The sequence below is a fragment of the Giraffa tippelskirchi genome, chromosome 8, assembly GCF_054371585.1.
Source record: "Giraffa tippelskirchi isolate mGirTip1 chromosome 8, T2T-mGirTip1v1.2.pri, whole genome shotgun sequence".
NCBI classification, from domain to species: domain Eukaryota; kingdom Metazoa; phylum Chordata; class Mammalia; order Artiodactyla; family Giraffidae; genus Giraffa; species Giraffa tippelskirchi.
Window position 1 is genome coordinate 129,674,590 of NC_137282.1, and position 24,997 is coordinate 129,699,586.

The following is a 24,997-nucleotide window of genomic DNA, read 5'->3' on the forward strand; positions in this document are numbered from 1 at the left end:
TTTATTTTCCTGGGGCCCTGGGATTATCACCAAGGACTCGCTGCCTGTCAAATCCTCTCTGGATCTCTCCCATCACCATCTTTGCCTTTATATACCCAACGATGAGAGACCCCAGCCATCGATAGCCACTTGCCTGTGAACTTGGGAGGCAAGAGGAGTCTTGGCCAGTGGGCTTGTCCATTCCCTGCTTCTGAAGAGGCGCCCCCCCCCATTCCCTCCTCCACCCAGGATGGAGGAAGGATTCAATATAAAGAGTCCTGGGGGTTCCCAGTTTCTCAGGCTTCTCCTCCAGGCCAGGAAGTCCTGGGTGTAACCCAGGTATGTTGCTGCTGTAGATCCTTCCTTGGGTGTCCCACCCAGAGCCTCCTCTGCTTCACGGTCTGACCTCAGTCCTGTCCAGAGGTCCCCAGCCACTGATGGGTCTGTCTTGCTGAGAGAGCTTTGCAGTCCTTGGTGAGCTCGGGCCTTTTGATATGTGTGTGTGTGCTAAGTCACTTCAGTCGTGTATGACTCTTTGTGATCCTATGGACTGTATGTAGCCCGCCAGGCTTCGCTGTCCCTGGAATTCTCCAAGCAAGAATCCTGGAGTGGGTTGCCGTGCCCTCCTCTAGGGAATCTTCCTGACCCAGGGACTGAACCCATGTCTCTTAACATCTACCTGCACTGGCAGGTGGGTTCTTCATCACTAGTGCCCCCACCTGGGAAGCCCCCACTTTGGGATGGACTGGTATAAATCCATCTTCTCCTTCTGGCCAGAGGTGGCAGGAGAGAGGCCAGGCGGCGTGGGGTATTCCCAGTGGAGGCTGGGCCTCCTCACAGCTCATTTCCTGGAAATCTCCTGGGATCAGCTGGCTGGTGTTTTCCAAGGGAGGGTTTGGAAGGGCTTGGAAGAGCCCAGAAGGGGTAATGAGATCAAAGGGTGCCCTGAGGCAGTCAAGGGAGGCCAAACCCAGGAAAGTGGGTGGGACGCCCAGGAGTGCTGAAGCCTTGTTCACGGACAGCTCTAGACTTCTAGGCAAGGGGAACTGGCAGACTTAGAGGCAGCCTGCCCACTCCTCCACCTGGGAGCTTCCTGAGGGCAGGGGTCCTCTTTGCATGATGATGACTCCAGAGTCCCTGCCTGCGCCAGCGGGTCCCAAGGGTGCACATCATACCCTGGTCTGCATTTTGGTCACTGGGTCGGAGTTGCCTCTCTGTTTATCTAGTCCTTCCACTTGGTGGGTAGGAGCGTCAGCGTTGCTGCCCTGGAGCCTGGCCCAGCACCTGACATGCACTGGGGGCCTGATGACGCCCCCCACATATCAAATGAGGCACAGATACAGCGGCCCTCTGTTTGCTGTCCTGTATGAGGTCTTCTGGGGGTGGGGGGTGGGGTGTAGTACAGGGAGCGTGATGGAGATTTGGCCATAATGATCCACGTCTGGATTCAACTTTTTTGGGTCATTTTTTCTTTTTTTTTAATTTTTGGCCACGCTGCATGGCATGTGGGATCTTAGTTCCCCAACCAGGGATGGAACCCATGCCTTGTGCATGGAGCCTTAACCGCTGGACCACCAGGGACGTCCCCTCAGGTCACTTTTGAAGGAGGGGCTCGGGGACCACAGTGCACATCTTGCTCTGTACACATCCATCTCCCGTTCTGTCTCCTTTCTGTCACTTTCTTAGGCCCTCCTGTCTCCTTTCTTTCTCTGGAGAGCTCCTGAGACCAGCTCTGGCTGGGAAGTGAGTGGGTTGGCCGAGGAGGAGGTGTGGCAGGAAATCCAGGGGGTCTATGGGGTGGACAAAGGATGCTGTGAGGGGCTTCTGTGGCCATGTTGCGGGGAGAGGGTGCTCATGCAGAGATGGGAATCTTCTGAGGTCTAGGGAGCCCATTGGCCTCGGGGGCTCCCCCTTCCTTGAGACCGAGGCCTCTGCCGAGCAGCCAGAGCTGGGAGCACCGGTGCAGAAGCAGGGGGCCCAGTGGGAGGACCAGCGCCAGCCACGCCAGTCCCAGGAGGATCCAGATGGCCGCCAGACTCCGGTACACTGAGAGGTAATGCTTGCTGGGGTCCGTGCCTGGCAGGGAAGGGAGACACGATCAGTGCCAGGGGTCTGAGGGACAGTCACCCTCCAGGTTCCAAAAGGGTTCCCACCAGCCTCCCCCTAATAAGGATCAGCAGGCGAGGCCCCTGGGGAGGGGGAAGGGTGATGGGTTCCTGGACCAGTGACTTCGGAGGATGCTGTGAGAATTTACAGCAGCCTCACGAAGGGTTTGTCTCTCTTGAATAACCAGGGGCTCACTGGTCCTCAATAATTACCACCCCCTCCCCGCTGACATCTTCCCTTCCCCCGAATCCTGGTGGCCCCCACCCTGTGATCTGTGACTGCCTCTTTCTCACCGACGACATAGTCCCCGAAGCCGATGGTGCTGAGGGTGATGAAGGCGAAGTAGAAGCCCTCGCTGAAGCTCCAGCCCTCCACGTGGCTGAAGATCATGGGTGGCAAGATGAGAATGAGCAGCGTCCCCAGTGCCAAGAAGAGGGCCAGGCCCAGGGTCTGCAGCAGCTGGAAGCAGAGGAGTCTCTGAGTTCGCTCGGAAGGCCCATGGTTAGTAGGGGAGGGGCTCTGGGGCGAGCTAGGAAGTGGGCTGTGCTATAGTCAGATCCTTAGCCTGCACCCCTTTGGGGTGGGGGTTGTATCTCTCTGTGTGTGATCTTGTCCAGGCCAGGGAAAGAGCTGGTCAGCAGGATTGTGTCTGTGGATCAAGTTGGAGATGCCCTTAGGCTTGGTGTCCATGTGTGCAGGACACTGAGGACTCAGATCTGGAATGGAAGACGGTCACTGAGCTGTCCCCAATCCTTCTACACCTCTGCCTCTTTGCATAGCTTTGCAAGGGACCAGATGACAGGGTGGGCACTGGGGTGTTCAGGGTGGCGTGGAGATGGCTATTGGAGTTCTGTGATGACCATGGAGGTGTGTGCCCAGATAGATCCCCCTTCGAAGAAGGCCTAGCCGAGCCGCCAGCAGGTAGCCTCCAGCCATCTCTCTTGCTCAGGGTGTATTTCAGCCTGGCCCAAGGGCACACCTTGCCATGGCTGATTGAGGCTGGGGCAGAGTCCTGGCCACGTCAGCGCCCACTGTGGGACAGACAGCTTGTGCCACCGGCACCTGCCCAGCTCCTTGAGGGGTGGGCCGAGGCTTTGTCCGGCCTGCATCACAATTTTGCTTCTCCCTCTACCTGGTCCTTTTCTTCCATGGGCGTTGACCCCTAACACCCTGCTAGCCAAACTCTGTCTCCATGTCAGCTTCTGGGGGACTTGACCTGCAACAGACTCTATCCCGGTGGGCCTGTGCGGAGGGAGGACCTTACCTGGGAGCGTCTGGGCTGGTTCTCCCACCTCTCCAGCATGGTCAGGTGGGCACGCAGCCCTGTGCCCAGGTGGTTGAGGAAGACCACATTGAGTGGGATGCCCACCAGGGCGTAGAAGACACAGAAGACCTGGCCTGCCTCTGTGCTGGGCGCCAGGTTCCCATATCCTGCAGGCGGGGGAGAGGGTGCAAATATGAGGAAGGGAGAGTTCGGAATGGCCTCCCTGACAGACTCTAGCGGAGGCTGGTTTTCCACCACCACAGGGAGGAGAGGTGCAAAGGGGGGTGGGGTGGGGTGGAAAGAAAGCTCCTCTGTTCCCATGAACACTCTACTCAACCTCTTCTAGAAAGATTTCGATTGGTAAATATCCTTTGAAGGCTCATCTCCAAAAACACCACCTCTAGGAAGCCCTCCTGACTGCCAGCCTCTTCCTCTTTACCAGGTGTGATTCCCCATAGTGCTTTGTGTCATTCCTATCTAGCTATCTAATTTGCCCTGGGCTCCTATTTTTAGCGTGCTTATCTTATCCTTCGTTATTGCATCAGAAGCTCCTTGAGAACCAAGCTTGGGTCTGATCCAAGGTCATACGCTGCTATCTCCACTCTATCCTTGGGTGTGATCCAAGTTCATACTCTGCTACCTCCATTCTATCTGCTTTAATGTCACCTGAATTCCAGGACAGTGTGTGGAACTGAACTTAATTGAATGAACAGGGAGACAGGGCTTCGCGGGCTCGAGGGGTTCCTTGTGGGAGGGGGAGTGGGTTTTCTGGCCGAGGGAGTAGAGCGGATGCTGTTGGTGCTCTGTCCCCTGGGAACACTGGGATGGCAGCTGCAGCAGAGTGGACAGCTCTTGGATACACAGGGGACTCCCCGCCCCAAGTCCCTGCCTCTCTGTCCACCCGAGGGGCTCTTCGGGCCACAGGAGCGTGTTTGGTCTGTCGGCAGGTCCGAAATGCTGGAGGACTCATACATCCAGACTCAGTCCTCAACCAGCCAGGGCAGGAGTCGGTAGATAAATACGCTTGCTTCCTCCCCACTTGGCTGGGCTCTCCTTGGCTTCTCAGAGGGTCCCCAGCACTGGTGAACCCAGTGGCCCTAACCAGTCCCCTGCTCATCGCTGCAGACTCGTTGCCCTTGTTCCTCTTCCTGTTTCACTCTCCCACTTCTCCTGCTTCTCAGAATCATCTCTGAGACAAACCACATCCTTGTCTCGGCCTCTGCTTTTGGGGGAGCTCAAACTTCAGCGGGGGTACTGGGGGTGGCCTTCTCCACCTCGCCACTTTACCTATGGTGGTGACGACTGTGCCTGCAAAGAAGAAACTGCTGCTGAAGTCCCAGTTGCTGGGGTTGGTGGAGTTGCCTTTGGGGTTCACGCCCTTCACCCAGGCTTCCATGATGACCTGTTGGGGAGAGGGAGCAGCATGGAGTGGGAGGAAGAGGTTGCTGACAGCACTGGCTGAGTGGCCAGTGGCCAGCCTCCCCACTGACTGCTCCCCTGCTGTCTCACCTAGTGAAGTTTTAGTTACATTCCCATTTCATGGCAGAGGAAACTAAGGCTCAAAGTGGCTGACTTGTCCAAGGTTGCTGAATTCCAAGCTCACTTCCTGCTTCGCTGGCCAAGGGCTGAGTGTGATGTGGGCTTTAAGTGTGGCTAGTGGAGGGGAGATGGCGCTAAGAGGGCAGAAGGTGCTCATGGAGCGGTCCAGGTGGGAGATGTTGCCTATAGCCAAGAGGGTGAGACCCCAGGGGTTGTCAGGACAATGAGAAGACTTCAGGTTGGATGTTCCTGGAAGGGTGTACTTGCGAACATGAGGTTTGGAATCACAGGAAACCCATGGGGCTGCCCTCTCTTGGGGCTGATGGTGGACAGGGGACCTTGAGTTCTCTGAGCTTCCAGGTGAGCTGGCAGGCTTGCTCTCTGCTGCCCCCTGGTGAGTCCCAGATCTATAGGAGAAATTCCATCAGAGGCCAGGGCAAAGGTCTCCTGTGTGTGTGTGTTGGTGGTGTATATGCATGGTGTGTTGTATACGTGTGGTGTGTGCATGGGTGCCGTATGTTGCGCGTGTGTGCATGCTGTTGTTTATAGAACCTGAACCCTGCAGACTCAAGCCTAAGCCCCTCTGTCCCCAGCCAAGCCCTCTTGGAGGTGGGCAGGACACCCGCCCCCATCTGCTCCCAGACCCCTCCCCTGTAGCTGTGAATTGTCCCAGGACAGCTGTGCAGCCCGGCCACCTGGTAGAGCCCCAAAGGCTGGAGAGAGGCAGCGGGGGAGGGGAAAGCTCTGGCCTCCACGGCCTGTGGGAACCACTTCCCCGCTGGCTGGGTGAGCAAGCTCTGCCGGGGCTGGAGGTGACCCCTCTGAGGGCCAGGCCAGTCTGGGTGTCGAGACCGGGGCTGTCTGCTTCTCCTCACTTTGGCAGAATTGGCCTCTTCTCATGTGAACCTTGGCCTCTTTCTCTTTCCCACACACCCAGAGAGGCCAGAACTGAACATTTCAGAACACACCCGCTCCCCAGAGACCCTCGCCTGTGGGAGAAGCACTGGCCCTAAGCCTCAGCTGTCCTCTCCGCCAGCCTGGGGGTCTCCATTCTGCGGAGGAGGGGCCGCCATGCCGAGGGAGCTGGGGGTGGGGCTCCCAGTGCGGACTGTCCATTCTTCTCTAAGAATCCCCGTGACCAGGTGAGAAAGGCAGACTTGCAACCTGGGCAACTTTCCTGATGGTGTCGGTCTCCAATACCGTTCTTATTACTGTTAGAGCTCCGCTCCCCCCATTGTCATCTGAACAGTAGAGCAGGCCCTCAGTATCCAGATGATTCACACCAGTGCGGTTCACATTCACAGATACGGAGAGCATCCGCTGGGGTTCCTGGAAGCAATCCCGCGCGGACACCGAGCAATGGCTGTCCTGTGTGTTCTTTGGGAATCTTATCCTGGCATTCTTCTGCCTCTCAGTTGGACATCCCCTGGCAAGTGAGGGTCCCTCCCAAGGATGTGAGGACCCCCGGGGAGGTCTGGGGGCCTTTCATCAGTGGCACCTACCTCAGGATTGCAGTCAAGCCTGTGCCTTTAATTACATATCAGCTACCAGCCCGCCTCCCTCTGCAGCTCCCGGAACTGCTTCCAACCAGGAGCTGAGGGTGGAGGGGTTCCAGGGGCTCTGCCTTACTCCCCATCCTGAGCCCTTCTCAGCCCCGACTGAGGTGCTATGGTCCCAGCCCTGTGCTGCCAGGGAGCGAGGAAGTGAAACCTGAGGCCGGAAGCCCCTTTTCCTGGGAGAAAGGGCCTCTCATGGCTCTGGAAAGTTCTCTGACCAGCCAGCCCACCTCTCATCTTCTAGGCCTGCTGTTCTTCAGTCTTGTGTCAGGGGGCATCAGTGTGGCCTGAGGACTTGTTAACACACAGCCTGTTGCCCTGGCTGCCCCCTGGAGTTCCTGACTCAGCAGGTCTGGGGTGGGACCTGAGGGGTGGCCTTTGTAATGAGCACCCATGTGGGGCTGATGCTGCTAGGCCAGGACCCAGACTTTCAGAACTGCCCCCTGCACGTATGTTAACCTATGTGGCGAGGAGCAGCTGGCTTGGGTTCGAGTTCTGCCTCTGCCATTAACTACACAACTCTGGGCAACGTATTCCACCTCTCTGTTGCCCAGTCCCCACCTGCAAATCTGAGAGAGTGGTGGCAATAGGTAATTATGGGGAAACACATTGAAAACACTAGGCCCTGGGGGATGGATCAGGACTGGTCTGACCCCATCGTGATGGCCCTGCTCCCTGCTGTTTGGGGCACATAATAAACACTCAATAAACACCAGTCATTGTGATGAATCTGCACCTGGCTTACTCCTTTGCAGCGGGTGTTGTCCCCCACTGGACCCCCTGGTCTCACCCTCCCCCACAACACCCTGGTTTTGGCTGGTTTCTGGGAGAGAAGAGCCTGGGGCCCCAGAGTTTCTACAGAAGGGACCCAAGCAGGTGTGACCCACTCTGTCACCAGAGATGCCCTGTGGGCACCAGAGGGGTGGGGCTCAGTCACCCTGGCTGTTGCTCATCAAGCAGGTCCACGGCGGCCGGCGTGGTGGCTGCTCCTGACCTTTATCTGTGTCTCGCACCCACAGTGTGGTCAGCACCCGGGGGAGAGGGGAGGTGAGCTAGTGGGAGGGCAGAGGAAGAAGCTGCTTGGAGCCAGGGAAGGGGAAGCTCTGTAGTGTGGGGGCGGAAGTGTGCACAGTGCAGATAGCCCTGACACATGGTTCACGTTCATGCAGCAAGTGGCAGCCTAGAAAGAATTTTTAATCAACTCTCAAACGTCTGCAGCACATATAAGACTATTCTCCTCACCTAGAATGGGACCAGAGCAGTTAAGTGACTTTCCCAATGTCACACAGCAATCCAGTTATAGACCCCAGGGGCCAGAATCCAAGCCTAGGTCTCCCCTGGCTCTCTGTTCCCATCACGCTCGGCTTCCAAATGGAGCCTCATGGCTCTGGACCTGCAGTAAGACCCGAATTCTGCACACACACACGCCCCCAACGCGCCCATCCCACATCAGCCTCTCCCCTTCACCTGCACAAACTGCTCCACGGCCTGCTGGTCCAGGCAGGTGTAGTTCTCCAGGAAGCGCAGCTTCTCAAATTGAAACCGGTCCCTGGACTGAGACTCTGCCTGCTTCTCCAGCAGCTGGAAGATGGTGGCGCCGAGCAGCAGGTAGCAGATGTAGGCCAGGAGCAGGGGCAGCACCCGGCCGCCCCAGCGGCTGCAGAGCCCGGCGCAGGGCATGGCGGGCCCAGGACTGTGCCAGGGCCGTGGTGGTGGCTGTGGAAACAGAGGCGGGAAGCGCCCGGGGACCTGCATCCAGCCTCCTGCCTGCCTCACCCTCCCTGGCGGCACAGGTGTCCGGACGCTGGGGAGTCTGTTTGAACAGTGCAGCTCAGCTTGGCTGCGCTAAGTGCCCTGAGTGCAAACAGGCCTGCCACCCCCCGCCCAGGCTTTTTTTTTTTTTTTCCCATGGAGAACAGCAGGTCAGCGGCAGGGACCCCTCAAAGAGACCTAACGGTCCTCCTGAGGCCATCATGTCTCACTTTCTGCCTCCAAGCTGGATGGGTGTTTGGGGACCAAATAGGATGCTGCCCTTCACTCTGCCCCGGCCCCCTTGGCAGCTGCCAGCTTCTCACCCATGACGTCTTCTGAGCCCCAGGCTTAGGAGCCGGGAAGAAATCAGAACGGGTGTGAATAAAAGTTGCACTCAGTTGCCTTGGCTACGAAACGGGGCTGGAAGGATGGGCCCGCCTCTTGGGGTAACCCGAGGATGAGGGACCTGGGTGACAAATCAGGAGAAAGCAAACAGGAAAAGTGTGAGGGTTGATGTTCCCAATAAACTGGATGCGTTTGCTTTAGAGTTTTTGCTGAAAATTCTCCTCACTTGAAATCCTTAGCAGGTTCCCTTGGGAGGCTACGTCGGTGAGACGTGTGTGTGAGTAAAGAAACTAAAAAAAGTACCTCCCGGTTTGGAGGTGTTAGCAGTGGTTCACTCTGGGTGGGTGAATTCGAGGGTGTTTTCCTCTGTGTGTGTGTGTGTGTGTATTTGCAGCAGCCTTTTTTTTTTTTTTAATTTATAACTCACATTCTACCATTCACACACTTAAAATATATAATTGAATGGTTTCTCTGTTCAAGTATATTCAGAGGCCTGCAACTATCCCAAGATCAATTTTAGAATATTTTTAAAACCTCAGAGCGGAACCTTGTACCTTTTAGCTGTCACCCGTATCCGTCCAGCTTGCCCCCTTGGCCTCTGGCAACCTTTAACTTGCTGTCTCAGGATTTCCCTAATCTGGACATGTTTAAAAATTTTTAAAAAGTGAGGTATAGTTGATTAACACCATTGTACCAATGTCTGCTGTACAGCAAAGTGACTCAGTTATACACATATATACATTTTTTTAAAAATTCTTTTCCTTTATAGTTTAATCACAGGATGTCAAATATATCAATAGTTCACTTTGCTATACAATAGGACCTTGTTAGACAGCATTTCATATAAATGCAGTCTTATAATATGTGGACTTTTGTGTCTGGCTTCTTCAATGAGCATAATGTTTTTAAGGTTTATCCAAAATGTAGCAAGTGTCAGTACTCCATTCTCTATGGCTGAATAATATTTCATTCCATGGATATGTACCAACATTTTATGTGTATTTATGTACTCATTTATCAGTTGATAGATATTTGGCTGTTATGAATAATGCTGCTGTGACTGTTCATGTACGAGTCTCTTTTAGTGGGATTGTAACTTTTCATTTCTCCCCTGTACTGTACTTAGGCGTGGAATTGCTGGGTCACATGATCACTCTATGTTTAATTATTCGAGGAACCACCAGACTGTTTTCCAAAGTAGCTGTGCCATTTTGCATCCCTACCAGCAGTGTGTGAGGGCTGTCAGTATAATCTGCTTGTGTTCTCTGGCGTTTCCTGTAACGAGCGGCGCCCGCAGACACCACAAGTTGCCACGCTGATAGATTTTCCCTCCTTCTCGGCAAACAGAACCCCACATTTGTACATGTCAGCCCCAGGCAGTGGAGCCTGGCTCATCTCACCCATCAGGATAATCCCACTCCTCACTGTCTCAGGAACAGCCCTGTGAGGGGGCTTTGTGTATGGGCAGTGAAGTAAGTGAAGACTCATAGGGGGTTAAACAAAGCACCGTAGCCCTGTCCTCTCCTGGTTTCCAGGGAGCCCTGATGGGTGAAGTGCACCCTGGAGGCAAGGAGGCCAGGCTATCACCTTCCCAGCCCAGGCGGTCATTCTGGCGTTTCTAGCTCTGCATCTGCAGGCAAAATGGCTCCAGGAGCCTGTGGACACTCCACCAAGGAGCCCCAGGTGTGGCCAGGCCATTGGAAGCAAACACACATGAAAGCGGAGGAGAGGGGCCCAGAAAGGGGACGGGGATCAGGGGATCACCTGCCCCTAGCACCCACTTTCAGAGCCCCCTTGCAGCAGGGCCGCCCCCTCGAGACCTGGTTCTGCCCAATTAGATGTGGACAGAGACCGCCGCGGAGGAGCGGGCTGAGGTTGTCTGCCCTGAATGCACGGATGCTGGCCCCTGCTCAGCCACCCCGTGTCCTTGTGGGAAAGGTCAAGAGCATCGCAAAGACGCTCAGCTGATTCTTGCAAACGCCTACCTCTAGATTTAAACAGGTTTGAAACCTAAGCCCGATTTGTTTAAGCCACAGTTAGGGATTGTTACTTCTCGATGGTTAGATAAGTTCAAGGTTTAGTCGGGGCCCTGTCTGGGGGTGGCAGGTGCCTTCATTGCAGTCCTGCTGGCTCTGGGTCCCTGAGGCCACCTGGGGGTCCACGGCTGTCTCCTGTAAGGCCCTGCTCACATCCAGAGCTTTCCCGGACAGCACCATGCTGGGAGGCCGGCTGGTCTTGGGGCAGAAGCAAGCATGTGGGTCACACATCTTGCCCTCGGTCCTGGCTCTAAGCTAGGGCTATGCTTACACACCTGCCAGGCGTGTGATAATCAAATCCCAGTTTATTGCCCGGGAGAAGCTCAGTATGTGAAGAGTTCTCCTTTACCATTTGGAAAGCTCACCAGCTGCTGTCTGGGGACTCGGGCGGGTCTTCGCAACCTTTTCAGTGCGAATATCCTTGCTGAGTCTGCGCGGTCTACAGGTGCTGGTGGTGGAAGGAAAGGAAGGGGGAGACGGGCGAGCACAGGGGGAGGGCCGTCTGTTGCCAGAGGGCAGGGCTCCCTCAGGGCCTGGACAGGAAGGATGCCAGGCTCACTGTGGGCCAAGACCCCCACTCCCTTGGGAGGCCTCGCCCCCCTGTTGAGGGCCTCGCCCCATTTCTCCCTGCAGCTGCTGTTTCCTCTCACAGGACATTGTGTGTTTGTCGCTCAGTCGTGTCCGACTCTTTGAGACCCCCTGGACTGCACCCCGCCAGGCTCCTCTGTCCATGGAATTCTCCAGGCAAGAATACTGGAGTTGGTAGTCATTCCCTTCTTCAGGGGATCTTCCCAACCCAGGGATCAAACCCCGATCTCCTGTGACTCCTACGTTGCAGGCAGCCTCTTTACTGTCTGAGCCACCAGGGAATCCTTCACAGGGCATAACCTGACTGGAGTTTAAGACAGTCTTTCCCAGGAGCTCTTCTGGCTTAACGGGACCACAGAGCTAAAGGATGGAGCCTTCATGGTGGACTTGCTAGGGGCTCAGCTCGATTGGTCCCCAAAGCACTCCGCACTCCAGGGCAAGTGACTGCCCACCCGCCGCCCCCTTCACCCGTTCAGTATGCGAGCTGGGTGCCCTCTGAGTGCTGGCACCTGCCTTGGATGCTCCCCTGCCTGGCTGTGGACTGGCCTGGGCAGGTTTAGGAGGGAAACTTCAGGCCCGCGGGGACCTCCCCTGCCCATCAGACATAGTCCCTGCCTGCATGACATCTCCCCACGTGGGCGCCACTCCACTGGGAGCGACGGATGGACACAGGGCATGATTTATAATCCCTTTCGGGGAACTACTGCTGCTAATGGGCAGCGCCAATTTGTGCTTCCCCAAGGTGGGAGGGCAAAATCAATTAATAGAGAGTCAAACGTGGCCAGGCCTGCTGGCAGAGTGTGGCCTGACATCCGGCAGTGATAAGGGACCTTCTGAGGCTGAACTAATAAGGAGATTGGAGGAAAAAAGAAGAAAAACAACCCTCTCCCCCACCCCCCGATCAATTTCATGTACAGTGGTCAGAGGATGCAGAGCAGCTGGACGTGGGCCTCTTTCCATCTGAATGAGCCTGGAGGGGAGGGCAGGCTAGCTCGCCCAGCCGCCATCCAACATCGGTATTCACTCACGGAGGGGCTCGATAGGCGCCTATCTGCACAAATGAGAAAGGCACGTTCCAGACCAGAACTCAGGGGAGGGGCTGAGGCCCACCTGGCCCAGGTGCGTCCCCTGCAGGAGGAAGGGCAGGTGGAGAGCTCCGGTCTCAGATCCTGCCGCCCTAACGGTGCCCACCTACATGGTGGTGCATGGGGCCAGAGCCACAAGCCTGGTGTGTGGTTGTCTGGGCTCCTGGCAGTGTCCCCACAGTGAAGGGTGTGGGAGAGCCTCCCGTGTGGGAGGCAGGGCCTGTGGGTGTGAGTGCCCTGCTGGCCAGAGGGTCAGGGGGGTCCCGCCAGGCTGTGTGGCCCCCGGGGGGTGGGGTGGGGTGGGGTGGGGAAAGCCAAGGGGAAGGAGGCTGAAGACAGACAATCAGACAAGCACACCTGTATTGATCTTGTTCAGAAGATTCCATTGTTTATTGGGGCAGTGGGATTCCTTTCTTGCGAGAGATTATTCCCTGAGCCCCAGTGGGTAGTGAGGTTGAGAGTGGGGCTCTAGTTGAAGTGGGGGGACTCCTATTCTCATTAGCCTAGAGAGCTTGATGCAAGAGCCCCGCGCACCACTGCACCCCCGACCCCCAGCCCCGTGACTCTGAAATAGATGTCCTTGCCTGAGTTGGATTGACCTTGGAGCAGACTCTGAGACCAGATGTGGGTGTGTGTGGTTTATCTGGGAAGTGATCCCAGGAAGGGATTCCAAGAAAGCGGGGAAGGGGGGCAGGGGAGGAAAGTGGGCAGCCCCGCACGTGTGATGGAGCAAGTGACCGCTGTGGGCATCCAGGGGTCCACGTGTGTGGGGCCTGTGTAGGGCTCACTCAGGGTTGTCCCATGGGGCGGAAGGAGGCTGGGGTGTTTATCTCCCAACTCCCAACCCTACCGGTTGAGGGCTGACCAGGGAGGTTACCTCCTGCACTGCCAGCCTGCCCTGCACATAGGCGACTAGAGGGCTCACCTCACTTGTTTCTCTTCTCTTGGGGTGCCAGGTCTTGTACTGCCTTTGGTCGCATGTCAGAGAACCCTTGATTTATGTGTTTTGTCTAGTTTTCAGTTGCTTAGTGCAGGAGGCTGAATCAGGTCTCTGTTGCTGTATCGTGGCCATAAGTACCAGCTCCATACAACTGACTCTCAAGAGCCTTTCTACCTTTATTTTTATTTCTTGGTTGTGCTGGGCCTTCCCTGCTGTGTGCGGCCTTTCTCCAGCTGCAGTGAGTGGGGGCGACTCTTCCTTGTGGTGCCCAAGCTTCTCGTTGAGGTGGCTACTCTTGTGGCAGAGCACAGGCTCTAGGCATGGGTGTCGGTAGTTGCGGGGCGTGGACTTAGTTGCTCTGTGGCATGTAGAATCTTCCCGGAGCAGGGAGCGAACCCATGGCCCCTGTGTTGGCAGGCGTTATCTTAACCACCGGACCAGCATGGAAACCCTCGAGTGCCTTTCGATAGGCGGCATAGAAGGAAGGAAATGAACTCTGAGAAACTCTGGGTCTGTTCACATACGATCTCTGGGTTTCAATTTCAGTGGCTCTTGCTAGAGTTAATGCTTCATAGCAAGTCACACACACCCCAACCCTCCCCTGCCCTCCAAGTCTCAGTGGCTAATGACAGCCAGCATTTATTCTCAGGTGTATGGGTCTTCGGCTCAGCCACGGCCCAGCAGACCTGGGCCGCCTGACAGGGAATCCAGGCTCCAGTGCTGCAGGGCTCGACTCCAGGCTGCGGCCTGGGCTCGGGTCTGCTCGCTACATGTTCTGGGGTGTGGGCTCGAGGGGCCAGTGCCTGCCCGGGGCATGTCCTTGCCAAGCAAAGATCACCAGCCTGGCAAGAGGCGGGCCCAGCCAGGCCGGCACATTTCACACCTCTGCTTGTATCGTAACTGCCAACATCCCCACCAACCAAAGCAAGACGCAGGGCTGAGCCCAAATTGAAGAGGGTGGGAGGCATACTCTGCCCTGATGAGGCCATGGCCAAAGCTTTGGATGCCTGTCTCTGTTACATAGGGGCGAAGAATTCAGGCAGGTTATTCAGCCTACCACAGCTTCTCTATCTGCTTTCTAAAAGCCACCGCCCTTTCCAAGATCTGAGAGAGCCACATTCTAAGCCTCCCTCCTCCTAACACTTCCTGCCACGGGACTGGCAGAGCCAGTTCGGTCCTAGTAGGACCCAGGTGGGAAGTCACTGGCCAGGCCGCTCTCCGGAAGACATTTTAGAAAAACTCCACATTTCGACCTGGAGTGAACTCAGACACCCTGGACCTCCTCACGGCTCTCCAGAACCCGGTGCGGGGGCGGGGAGGGGGAACTGCTGGAGGTTTCCTCCGCTCCTCCCACTTGCAGGCCCCACAGGGCTGAGGGGAAGTTGCACGGTTGGGAAGCGGCCGTCCTTGTCAGAGGCCAGCCTCTGTGGGGAGGGCACGACTTCGGGGGCTGTCTGTGTTCCTCTGTCTTTTCCTCTCCGGCCTCAGTGACTGTTCTAGGAGGCGGGCTGGTGCCATGTCACACATCCCTGTCAACGAGGCCTTTGGGTCTGGGAGGTAACTTCTGGGCAGGAGCGCTAAGGTCCGCAGACAACCAGCTCCAGAGGGCTGGTTCCCAGGTGTGCCAGGTACTCTGAGTCTGTTTCTGAGGGAGCCTGGCCCACTCCCTGCCATCCTCAGGGCTCTTGAGAGAGAGAGCAAGAGGGAGAAAGAGCGTGTCTGTGCCCTGCAGACTCCTGGGGAGGCTTCTAGAGTCAGGCTGTGAGGGCCATTTGCGCCCCTCTCACTGGTTCCATGGACTTTCCCAAGGATTTACCACATGCCCCGTGGGGGCCAGGATGCCCAGTGGGCCCGGGGGAGGTCATGGGGGCCCAAGAAGCAGGAGAGTGGCTCTGACTCTGCCACTCGTGAACGGAGGATGAGGACACAGTGCTGGGGACACAGGGACGCGCAGGACAAACAATCCCTTGTTGTCGTGGAGCTTTTAGTCTTGGTGGTGGTGGTGGGCTCTGAAGACCATTAGAGAAGAAGCAAATAGGGGATTCTCTGGCAGGCCAGTGGTTAGGACAGCTTGCTCTCAATGCCGAGGACCTGGGTTCAAACCCTGGTTGGGGAACTAAGATCCCACAAGACGTGCACCGTGGCCAATAAAGGGGGGAAAAAACAACAGAAAAGCAAATAAAGATCTGAGATGTGTCAGGTAGTGATGGAAAGATAACAGAGTGACGGGATAGAGGGTGACCGGGGGCGGGGGGGGTGTCCCTCTAGTTGGGGCGATCAGGGGAAGCCGCCCGAGGAGGGGACCTCTGCCGCTAACTGGCTCTATAATTAACAACCAGGACCTCCCTTTCACTTCATTTTTCTTTCTTTTTTTAAAAAATAATTTTATTCATTTATTTTTGGCTGTGCTGGGTCTTTGTTGCCACGCGGACTTTCTCTAGTTGCAGGGAGCTGGGGCTACTCTCTAGTTGCGGTGCTGGGGCTCCTCACTGCAGTGGCTCCTCTTGTTGCGGGGCACAGGGGCTTCAGTGGTTGCGGCTCCGGGCTCTAGAGCACAGGCTCAATAGCTGTGGCTCCCCAGCATGTGGGATCTTCCTGGACCAGGGATGGAACCTGCGTCTCCTGCATTGGCAGGTGGATTCTTTACCACTGAGCCGCCAGGGAAGCCACCCCCACCCCCGCTTCAGTTTTCTAATGTTATAAAGGAGGGTGTGGGTCAGAGGCTTTGAAATGTAATGACCTAGCTTCTCCTGCAGGATCCCGTTACCCAGACCTGAAAGGGTTGGGAGGGCGGGTAGGGAAACTGACTATGCGTCCTCTCTCTCTGCTCCCTCCCCAGGGCGACTCATAGGCCAGAGGTGACAGGGCAGTGGACAAGCGCTTTTATTCGGTGAGCTGCATTTCAAGGGTCCCTCCCCTTCCCCCGTCCACTCCACCCGGCTACAGCTGCTGCTTGGACCTGCCAGCGTCCTGAGACGGGTTGCAGTCCCCCAAAGGGCCTCTAGGGGGCGGCCCACCCTTCGCCGGCCCTGGGTCTGCAGTGCTGAGAGGGCTCCCTGAGATACGTTCCCCCATGGGAGCGCGGAGAATTGACCCAAACCCTGCTGAGCCCCGAGGCACGGGGTGAAGGGAAGGCCCAGGGCGCCCACACCGCTCCTCTCGGTTCTCAGCAGAGCTCCCGAGGGCCATCCACTGCCCTCTGGGTGCAGCCGTAGGGGTGGCTCCCTGGAGACGTAGCTGATTCGGGTGTCGCCCATGGGTCATCCGGACCATCAGAGTGATGGTGCGGGGTCTGGCCTGGGAGGGCAGGGCTGGCCATCCAGATGCCCTGCTGCTCTCTGCTGCCTTGTCTTTGGTCTGACCTGCTGTGTGGCTGCCCCAGCCATTCCTGGGCGTCTCAACCAGGGGCTGGGGCAGGGGAGTGGCGGGAAAATATTGGGTTGGCCGAGAAGTTCATTCGGAATTTTCCTGTAAGATGTTACAGAAAAACCCATAGGAACTTTTTGGCCAACCCCATAGCTAAAGATAACTCATTATCATTTCCGCTTCCTTCTACCAGTGTGAGCTTCCCTGCCACTGCGCTAGGATGGTACTGTTTCAGGATCTCAAAGTCCTGTAGTCATCTATGTGTAAGACCACAGCAAGGGTGAGCTAAAGCCCTCATTCCACCCCTAGAACCCGGCACTGCCTGGCTGCCCACGGCTCCAGCACCCACAGCGCGGACAGCACCGTAAGCCTGGCCCCAGCCTCACTGGCAGCATCCAGGGCTCCATCCTTAAAGAAACACAGCCTCCCCCCACCCCACCCCTGGCTAGGATCCAGGTCACCAACTGCTCCCAGCAGCCCACGGATCGCTGCTGGAGCCGAGACCTTCGTCTGGAGTCCATTCTTGCTGCTACAATGCACAGCGGGTGCTTACTGGAAACCTGAAAGGAGACGGGTGTTCTCAGTTAGGCTCTGCTCGGGTCACGGACTTCTCGGATGGAAGGGCAAGGGGAGCAGGTCACCTGCCTTGGGTGTCAGGTGGCGCACTGCTCAGGGCCTTACTCCCAGGGGGCAGTGACTACTTCCCAAACACTGTAGGAAATGCCTGCTTGCTTTGCTCTTTGCAAAACTTTCATCACCCCGAGCCGGGACCCACACTCATTTTCCAACTCCATGGTTTTTGCTGACACACCTGTTTCACTCTTGCAGATTCACTCCTTGCTTTTTGCCCTATGTATTCATTATATTCCATGATGTTTTCTCGTGACCACGTGGCCCCCTCCTGTAGCTTCCCATGGCGGGGCATGGAGAGAGGGTTCTCTGGCCTAAGAAGCAAGACCCCTGGGTTCTTTCTAGCCAGGATGGCCCCCAACCCATTGTGTGACTTTGGGTAAAACATGCTTGTTCTCTGGGCCTCACTTTTCTTACTTCCAAATTGCTGGAGTAGACCAGGTACCTGGAAAAAGCCAAGTAACTAGTGTGGTTCCTTGCTGTGCAAAGTGGGATCCACCAACCAGTAGCACGGGCATCTTGAGGAGCTTGTTAAGAGATGTAGACTCTTGGGCCCCACTCAGACTCACTGGACCCAGAAAAGTATGAGAACTAATACGGGGGACGTGCAGTTAATTTGCTTAAAGTTTGGCTACCATAATAAGAATTTCTGAAGATTCTCCGGTAAAGACATGGCATTTAAAAAAAAAAACTGCAGTGAATAGAGAGACGGAGGGATGAGGCAGCTGCAGCATCCAGGTGTGGACCTGGGGACCTGGCAGTGGGGGGTGTGGGTGTGGCTTGCTTGCTCTTCTGGAGGGGGAATCGGTGATTCTCTGCGACGCAGAGAATGTGGGAAGTAACGGGGAGGAAGAGGTTGAAAACAATTCAAGGCTATGAACCCTTGATCCCCAGATTTAGTTCTGTGTGCAAGATCTAGTTCCGTGGACTTCACTGTCTAATTCAATGGGTCCTTATTTTTTTTGTAATTTAAAAACTTTATTTTATTTTTGGCTGCACTGGGTCTTCAGTGCTCTGTGCGGGCTTTCTCTAGTTGTGCTGAGCGGGGGCTACTCTGTATTTGTGGTGTGTGGGTTTCCCATTACGGTGGCTTCTCTTGTTGCGGAGCACGGGCTCTGAAGCGTGGGCTTAAGTAGTGGTGGCCCCGTGGGCTTAGTTGCTCCACAGCATGTGGGATCTTCCCAGACCAGGGATAGAACCTGTGTCCCCTGCACTGGCAGGTGGATTCTTAGCCACTGGACCACCAGGGAAGTCCTGAGATGTCCTTATTTATTTTAAAAAAATTCATTTATTTTTTGGCTGCACTGGGTCCTCATTGCTTCTCGGACTTTTCTGTCGGGGCTCCTCTCATTGCAGAGCGCGGGCTCTAGGGCGCGTGGGCTCAGTAGTTGCTGCTCCCGGGCTCTAGAGCACAGGCTCCGTAGTTGTGGTGCATGGGCTTAGCTGCTCTGTGGAATGTGGGATAATTCTGGATCAGGGATTGAACCCATGTCTCCTGCATTGGCAGGCAGATTCTTCACCACCGAGCCACCAGGGAAGTCCAGTCCTTATCTTGAAGACATTCCTGGCTGTCCTAATTGACTCCTAGAGCAGGAAGGGAGAAGGTCAGATGCACCAGAGCGCGGGAAGGTGATGTGTTCTAGTCACTCTGGACCCAAGGTTCCCCCAGCTCTGGTGCAGGTTGGAAACGTCTAGGGCCCCCTTAGGAATCCTCATACCCAGGCCACTCTCGGGACAGATTAAATCAGAATCTCTGGGCCCCGGCTGTTCTGAAGAACAGCCAGGCCCAAACCCGCTGCTTTCATCTCTCTTGTTCCAAGGGTTGGCGAGGGCAGGTACTGGGGACCGTGAGGCATGTGGCTGCGGACCAAGTCACAGGTCTGAGGCTTCTTCTGCACTACTGACAAGCATCCCGGGCCAGGATTCCTGGTAAGAAGCACAGAGTCCAAGCCAGCTGCCCCCTAGGGCTGTCACTGCTCCCCCCTCAGACATTTGCCTGCGGTGAGGACTTGGGGAGAGGATGGGGCTGAGAGGAAAGGGCCCAGGGCTGGGCTCAGAGTGCATGATATGCAGAGACATAGCTCCTCGCACAGATCGACCTCCACTCCCAACAAATGTGCTGGTTCCAGTTCATTCCCTATGAACCTCATTTAAGTAATGGAGCGGCCAGTCGATGCTGGGGTTTTTGTGACTGTGGATTCTCAGGGTGGAGGGCACTGCTACACCATTGAAACCACTACCACACCTCACCGTGTTGGATCAGTTCTCAACACACAGGCCAGTCTCCCCACTGATGGCTCCCTGGCGCTCAGCAGGTTACGAGGGAACTTTGTGGACCTTGTCTCAGGAGAGCTGCCCACCGGGGCAAAGGTGGAATCTGAACCCGACAGGGGTGACAGGCAGGCTGGAGGAGGTGAGCAGCCCAGGGTCACCCAGGGCAGAGATGGACAGCCTTTACGTCCGGGTCTCTTCCTTCCCAGATCTGTGCTGTTTCCGTTTCTCTGAGAGGGCTCCTGATGGAAGGAGAGAGCCAGGGGTTCTCAGAGTGGAGGTGCTGGGGCTGGGGGTGCAGGGGGGCTTTGGGGGTGCTCCTCCTGGCTGGAGAAGAGGGCGTTGTGGTCACGGGGTGGGGGCGGGTCACAGCAAACATCAAGTTTCCAGACAGACATTCTTCCAAACTCAGGGATTAAGGAAGATTCTAGAAAGGGGTTAATCTCATTTTCTCCACTCTCAAAGGCACCGTTGGCAGCTAGAAACAGCAGCTTTGACACCGTGGATGACTAACGCCCCTTCCGGGGGAGATATACCTGTCCACGTGTGCCCCTGGCAGGGATTGAAACGCTCCACAGCTTCCCCAGGAATCCTAAATCAAACAGATTCATCCTGGCCCTTGGTGAAGCCTAAGAGCCGGCTAAATCACCCTTTCCGGGCTCTTGTTCCTTGGCTGACGGTCACAAATCCCCTATAACGAGCACTTGTGAAGGAGCCCGGCCAGACAGAGCCACTGAATTAAGAGCAGAGGGGCCCAGGGCAGGGACGGGCACTGTTTGCTTTGGCTGGGGCGGGTGGGGCAAGGTGCCTGGGCCCGGCCCATGTGTTTGCCCACAGGGAGGCCTGATAAGTGGGCTGTGTAGACAGCGTGGTATGGTGGGCCAGGGCCATCTGCCCTGCGTCGGGGGCGGGGGCAGGCGGAAGAGACCGCACCTGCTGCTCTGCAGCCCAGACCTGGCCGGAGAGGGGCCCTCTGTCACCCTGTCTTCAGCTTCCCTGGGGCCCCACGGTCACTAAGAACCCAGGATTATTTTCCTCCCCTTGGGGAATAAAAACTGAACCCTCGAACTAGTGTTTGTTTTGATGAATTGCTTCCAGGCTGCCGTTTGTTTGGAGAACAAAGCTCCCCAGCTGCAGGGAGGGTGGAGGCCGAGGGAAAACAGCCGCCGGCAGGCTGGCTTTCCAGACGGCGGGGCCCAGTGGAGAGTGCGGGAGGCCTGGGTTCTCCTGGCTCTGCCATTGCAGAGGGGTGCGCGGGGAGGGGGGCGCGTGCCTCAGCTTCCTCTCCTGTCAAAAGGGGGATCACACCCATGGTTCTGTGCGCCTTACAGGCATGTTGAGGGCGCCACATGGAATAATGTTCACGAAGAAGACGTATAACTGGTAACCTGCTCTAAACATCATAATGAAAGCGCCCCAGGCTTCGGGGACTTCCCTGGTGGTCCAGTGGCTGAGACTCCGTGGGTGCTGCTCCCAATGCAGGGAGCCCGGGTTCGATCCCTGGTCAGGTAACTTAAGATTGTGCATGTAGCAACTAAGATTCCGCATGCCACAACGAAAATGGACCATCCCACATGCTGCAACGAAGACCTGGTGCAGCCAAATAAAATAAATACATAAAAATAAATAGTAAAAAAAAAAAGAAAAAGAGTGCCCCAGTCTTTGATCCAGTTTTCTGCACCAGCCAGGCCTGATGTTAGCAGGAAGATATGCCATCCTGACATAGACCTTGGATGTCTGCCTCTTCTCTTCGGAGAGGGCTGGAGGGTCACGTTGCTAATATGTGAAACAAAAGCTGAGTAAGCGGAACTTTAAAATATTGCGTATTTGTAGACTTCTGGACAGGACAAATGGTTGAATTTTATGAATTTGTTCCGGGGGGGTGGGGGTGTCTCCTAGCTCCAAGAACTTTCTCTTGCATTTTGGTCCTCTTTCCCACATCATAAATTCCCCTCCATTTTTTTTCCCTCCCTCCTGGGCCATTCCTTTCAGTGTATAAACAAATCTTTGTGACCCCCCACGTGTCCTACGCTGGCAGCAGTAAGTCCGAGCCATCCGGACCTTCCCAGGAAGGTACTTCCCTGAGAATCGCTGGCTCCTGGTCCTCCGTGGCCCGCACAACACTTGGCCGGAGTGAGCTTTCCAAATCACTGGTCAGATCACATCACGCTATGGCTTCAATTCTTTCCCGAGTTCCCACCACGCACTCCTGGAGCGGAAGCCAAGCCCAGGAGGCCTGTGGGATCCTGCCCTCCTCCCTGGCTTGGCCGCCTGCCCCCAGGCGTGCTAGTCTCTGTCCCACCCCGTGACCAAGCTGAGTCTTTCCCCTCCGGGCTGGTCCCTTGCTGCTCCTCCCAGAGTGAGTGGAACCCTGGCCCCCAAAGCCGCATGGCTGCGTCATCCGCACTCCTCAGCCTCAGTTTTGAGTCCCCCCTTTCCCTCTCCCAGATAAAAGCATCTCTCTGGGGATCTCTATGCATCACGTATTCCAGCTACTTTGGAGTGCTTGTTGGTACCGAGGATGACCTTATGTCTCTGGGATGTGTTCACTGTTTCCTTCCTTCCAGCATGTCAAGGGCTTCAGTCTTGTTCACCGATATGGCCCCAGCACTATGGTCCAGTGCCCGGCATACAGAAGGTGCCTAATAAACACAGTGCTTATTTACTGACTAGCTGTCCAGTATTGCTCTGTGTCTGATACGTATCATTAGAGTATTTGGGGGTGACTGGGCAGGGGGGTGGCTTGGAGAGTACTGAATCTGAATTCAGATTTTTCTTTTTGAGACAAGGAAGCTGCTGATGAGAGAAGGCGACTTATGTCACCAGGTGTCATAGCAGGGTGGTGGCGGAGCCAGCCTGTCCCCGCTCTCAGAAGAGACTTGACAGCGGTGCTGGTGTTGCTGATGATAGTGGTGAGGAGAGAAACAGTCGGCAGGCTGGATCCCCGCGAGGGTGGAGGACAATATGACATGGATAGAGGTTCGCTCTACCCGTGTGCAAACCTCCTGCAGTCTAACCTGCAGGGAGCTGGAGGTGAAGCTGATTGTAGGCCTCTCACGGCAGGTGTCGGCCCGCAGAGGGTCCAAGAGGCGGCCATCTCGCCCGTCTGGTGCCTTGCGGCCGTGTGAAAGCGATGCTAAGCCAGACGAGTAGCCTTTGGATTACTGGGATGAGGCTAAGATTAAAAGCAGGGCTGGGATCAGGGGCCCCAGATGGAGGCCGGTCCCTGTGGGTCTCCAGGGATAGGGAAGAAGTCCTGCCGCGCGGGAGGGCAGGGGCCACGAGGAAGCAGGGGAGGCCAGTGACAGAGGCCAGGCAGGGCCTTCTCTTTCTCTTCCAACTCCTGACACACCACATATTTCTTCTCTAACTGCTCCCATGTCCTTGGGCCCGGGCCTTCAAGTGGTGTTCACACCTGCAACTCGCTGGCAAGAACCAGGCTCCAACAGGAGAGTAAGATTTCGAGCTGGGGGTTGAACGAATCCCCAAACCGTCGGTCGGCCCTTCCTGTTTGGAGCGGGCTGACAGAGGGGAGCTGGCTCTGGGGACAGGTGACCAGAGATCCTAAAGAGCTGGGGATGGAGGGACGCTTTGCCAAGTGGGGCAGGGGCCCCTGGGCCAGCCACCCCCTTGGCCCGTCTCGGAGTGTCCAAGGCTGCCCTCTGGGGCTGTCTCCAGGAGGAGGCAGTGGTGGGCAATGCAGGAGGTGACCGCACGGCCCTGCCCGAGGCGTTGGGATCCTGAGGAAGCTTCCTACTTCCTCAGCTCCCTGTTGTTCCAACTTTCCCCACCCGTGCCCCTACTCCCCCAACCTAGGGCCTGACCATGACCTGGGCCCTGGAGGAGCTGCCGGGGAAGGGGCTCTTACCTGTCCTCTGCAGGATGCTCTGTCTGGCCTTGATGAAGGCCAGGATGTCGGAGTCCGTCTGGCTGTCCCCTGTGAGAGGGACGGACGACACTGGCCTCTCAGGGATGCTGGGGACAATGACACATCACGCTTTACCATGCCTGACCTTTGGCCCTGCGGTTCACCTTTCCAGGGTGCTTTCCCGTGCTCACGGCTGGATCTCATCCAGCATCGGTGGCTGCTGCCCGCTCTCACCCCCGCGTCTCTGCAGCCCCCGCAGCAGGCCTTCTGCACCCACGCGAGGCACGTGGCACCTGGTCTTTTGGCTCAAACCCTTCGTGGCTTCTCATCAGCCTTGGAATGAAATTCAGACTCATCCCTGTGTGATGGAGGCTGCTCACTGCACTCCAGCCACCTCGTTACTCTGATGATAGACCAGGCTCCTCCCGGCCTCTGGCCCTTTGCTTTGCTGTCTCCTCCTTCTGGGCTGCTCCATCCCCAGACCTTCGCATGGCTGCACGTGCTTTTAGCACCTCCTCCATCCCCTCACCCCCACCTCTCTCTGCCCCACATTCTATGGTGGGCCTGCCTTCCTCAGCCCCTGGCTTAGGTGTCATATCCTCTAGGACGTGACCCCACTGCACCCCCACCCCCACGGGAGGTGACCGCAAGGCCTGGCCCGAGGCTTTGGGAACCTGCAGAAGCTTCCTGCTTCCTCAGCTCCCTGTTATTCTAGTTGCCCCTCTGGCCTCCCTGCCTTGGGCCTGACCATGACCTCGGCCCTGGAGGAGCCCCCTGGCTTGCCCTTAGCTAGTTGCTCCTGAGACAGAGGTAGCTCTTTTCCCTTCTCTCCTTAAAAACAGAACCATACTATTTAGCCCAGCAAGTTGCCACATTCAAAATACTACATTTCCCAGCCTTCTTTGCAGCTATGTGTGGTCAGGTGACCGGATTCTGGTCAATGAGATTTGGAAGAAGTGAGATTTTCCCCTTTAAAAACGGAGGGATGCAAGTCCCCCTCTCCCTTCTCATTTTCCATCCAACCCCTACATGTGAAATTCTCCTTGAGAAATTCAAACGAGGTGCTCTCCTGGCTCTGGCATGCATCCGTCCTCATACCCGTCACTCCACACGGCGTGGACAGTATCCACTCCCTTCGGAGGTGGGGAGGACTGTATATAACAGAGGGCTGCTTGTCATCTCATGCAATAGTTGGCATTCTGACTGCAGCTCAGCGAGAACTAGAGCAGAGCCGGGGCAGGGAGGTGGGGGCTGCCCTGCAATTGTGCCTTCCGTCCAGAGTGGGGGGTGTAGGGGTGGAGTGGGGGGTGGTGGTGGGTGGAATTCACCCCTGGGAAGCCTGTGGAGAAGAGCAGGGCTTGCCGGGTGAAGCAGGGCTCACAGGATAGTCTAGTCAGAGGGCAGTGGAGACACACGTTGGGGGTAGGGGCCGCATCAGCTTTGCTCAGCCTGAGGCCAGGCCTGTCAGCTCCATCCCTTCCCACCTGGGGACTCCGTGTGGGGCTGGTGGGCTACATGGAACTGCCCCTGGGCTGGCTCCTGTTCCTTTAGCGGCCTCAGGTACGTCGATTTACAAGGACACATGGGCTTCCCAGGTGGTGCTAGTACTAAAGAAGCCGCCTGCCAGTGCAGGAGACGTAAGAGATGTAGGTTCAATCCCTGGGTTGGGAAG

At 56.3% G+C, this 24,997-nt stretch overlaps 2 protein-coding genes across 15 annotated transcripts in view; both read right to left on the bottom strand.

Moving 5' to 3' along the window:
* Positions 1-1,431: 1,431 nt before the first annotated feature.
* KCNK16 (potassium two pore domain channel subfamily K member 16) lies at positions 1,432-8,124 on the bottom strand. 3 transcript variants are annotated; one of them, XM_081517706.1, is made up of 6 exons: positions 6,391-7,064; positions 6,062-6,217; positions 4,637-4,751; positions 3,350-3,516; positions 2,379-2,544; positions 1,432-2,055 (listed from the first exon to the last, which is right to left on the bottom strand). In XM_081517706.1, the coding sequence occupies exons 2-6, from the start codon at positions 6,203-6,205 to the stop codon at positions 1,832-1,834; spliced, it is 816 nt and encodes a 271-aa protein (XP_081373832.1). In that variant the 5' UTR covers positions 6,206-6,217; positions 6,391-7,064; the 3' UTR covers positions 1,432-1,831. The 3 variants fall into 3 exon arrangements, with proteins under 3 accessions (XP_081373832.1, XP_081373830.1, XP_081373831.1); XM_081517704.1 differs by lacking the exons at positions 6,062-6,217; positions 6,391-7,064 and adding an exon at positions 7,912-8,124; XM_081517705.1 differs by having other exon boundaries at positions 6,062-7,114.
* Positions 8,125-15,537: 7,413 nt separating this feature from the next.
* Positions 15,538-24,997, bottom strand: part of KIF6 (kinesin family member 6) — a 406,499-nt gene continuing 397,039 nt past the window's right edge. For 4 of the 12 annotated variants that reach the window (XM_081523236.1, XM_081523234.1, XM_081523232.1 and 1 more), the window contains 3 exons: positions 23,326-23,432; positions 17,061-17,116; positions 15,538-15,812 (listed from right to left, as the gene is read on the bottom strand). In XM_081523236.1, the coding sequence (XP_081379362.1) occupies positions 17,106-17,116; positions 23,326-23,432 (118 nt within the window). In that variant the 3' untranslated portion in view covers positions 15,538-15,812; positions 17,061-17,105. Of the gene's footprint in view, positions 15,813-16,049; positions 17,117-21,297; positions 22,633-23,325; positions 23,433-24,997 lie in introns of those variants that run through there. The other 8 variants (XR_014062975.1, XM_081523233.1, XM_081523229.1 and 5 more) reach the window with 4 other exon arrangements.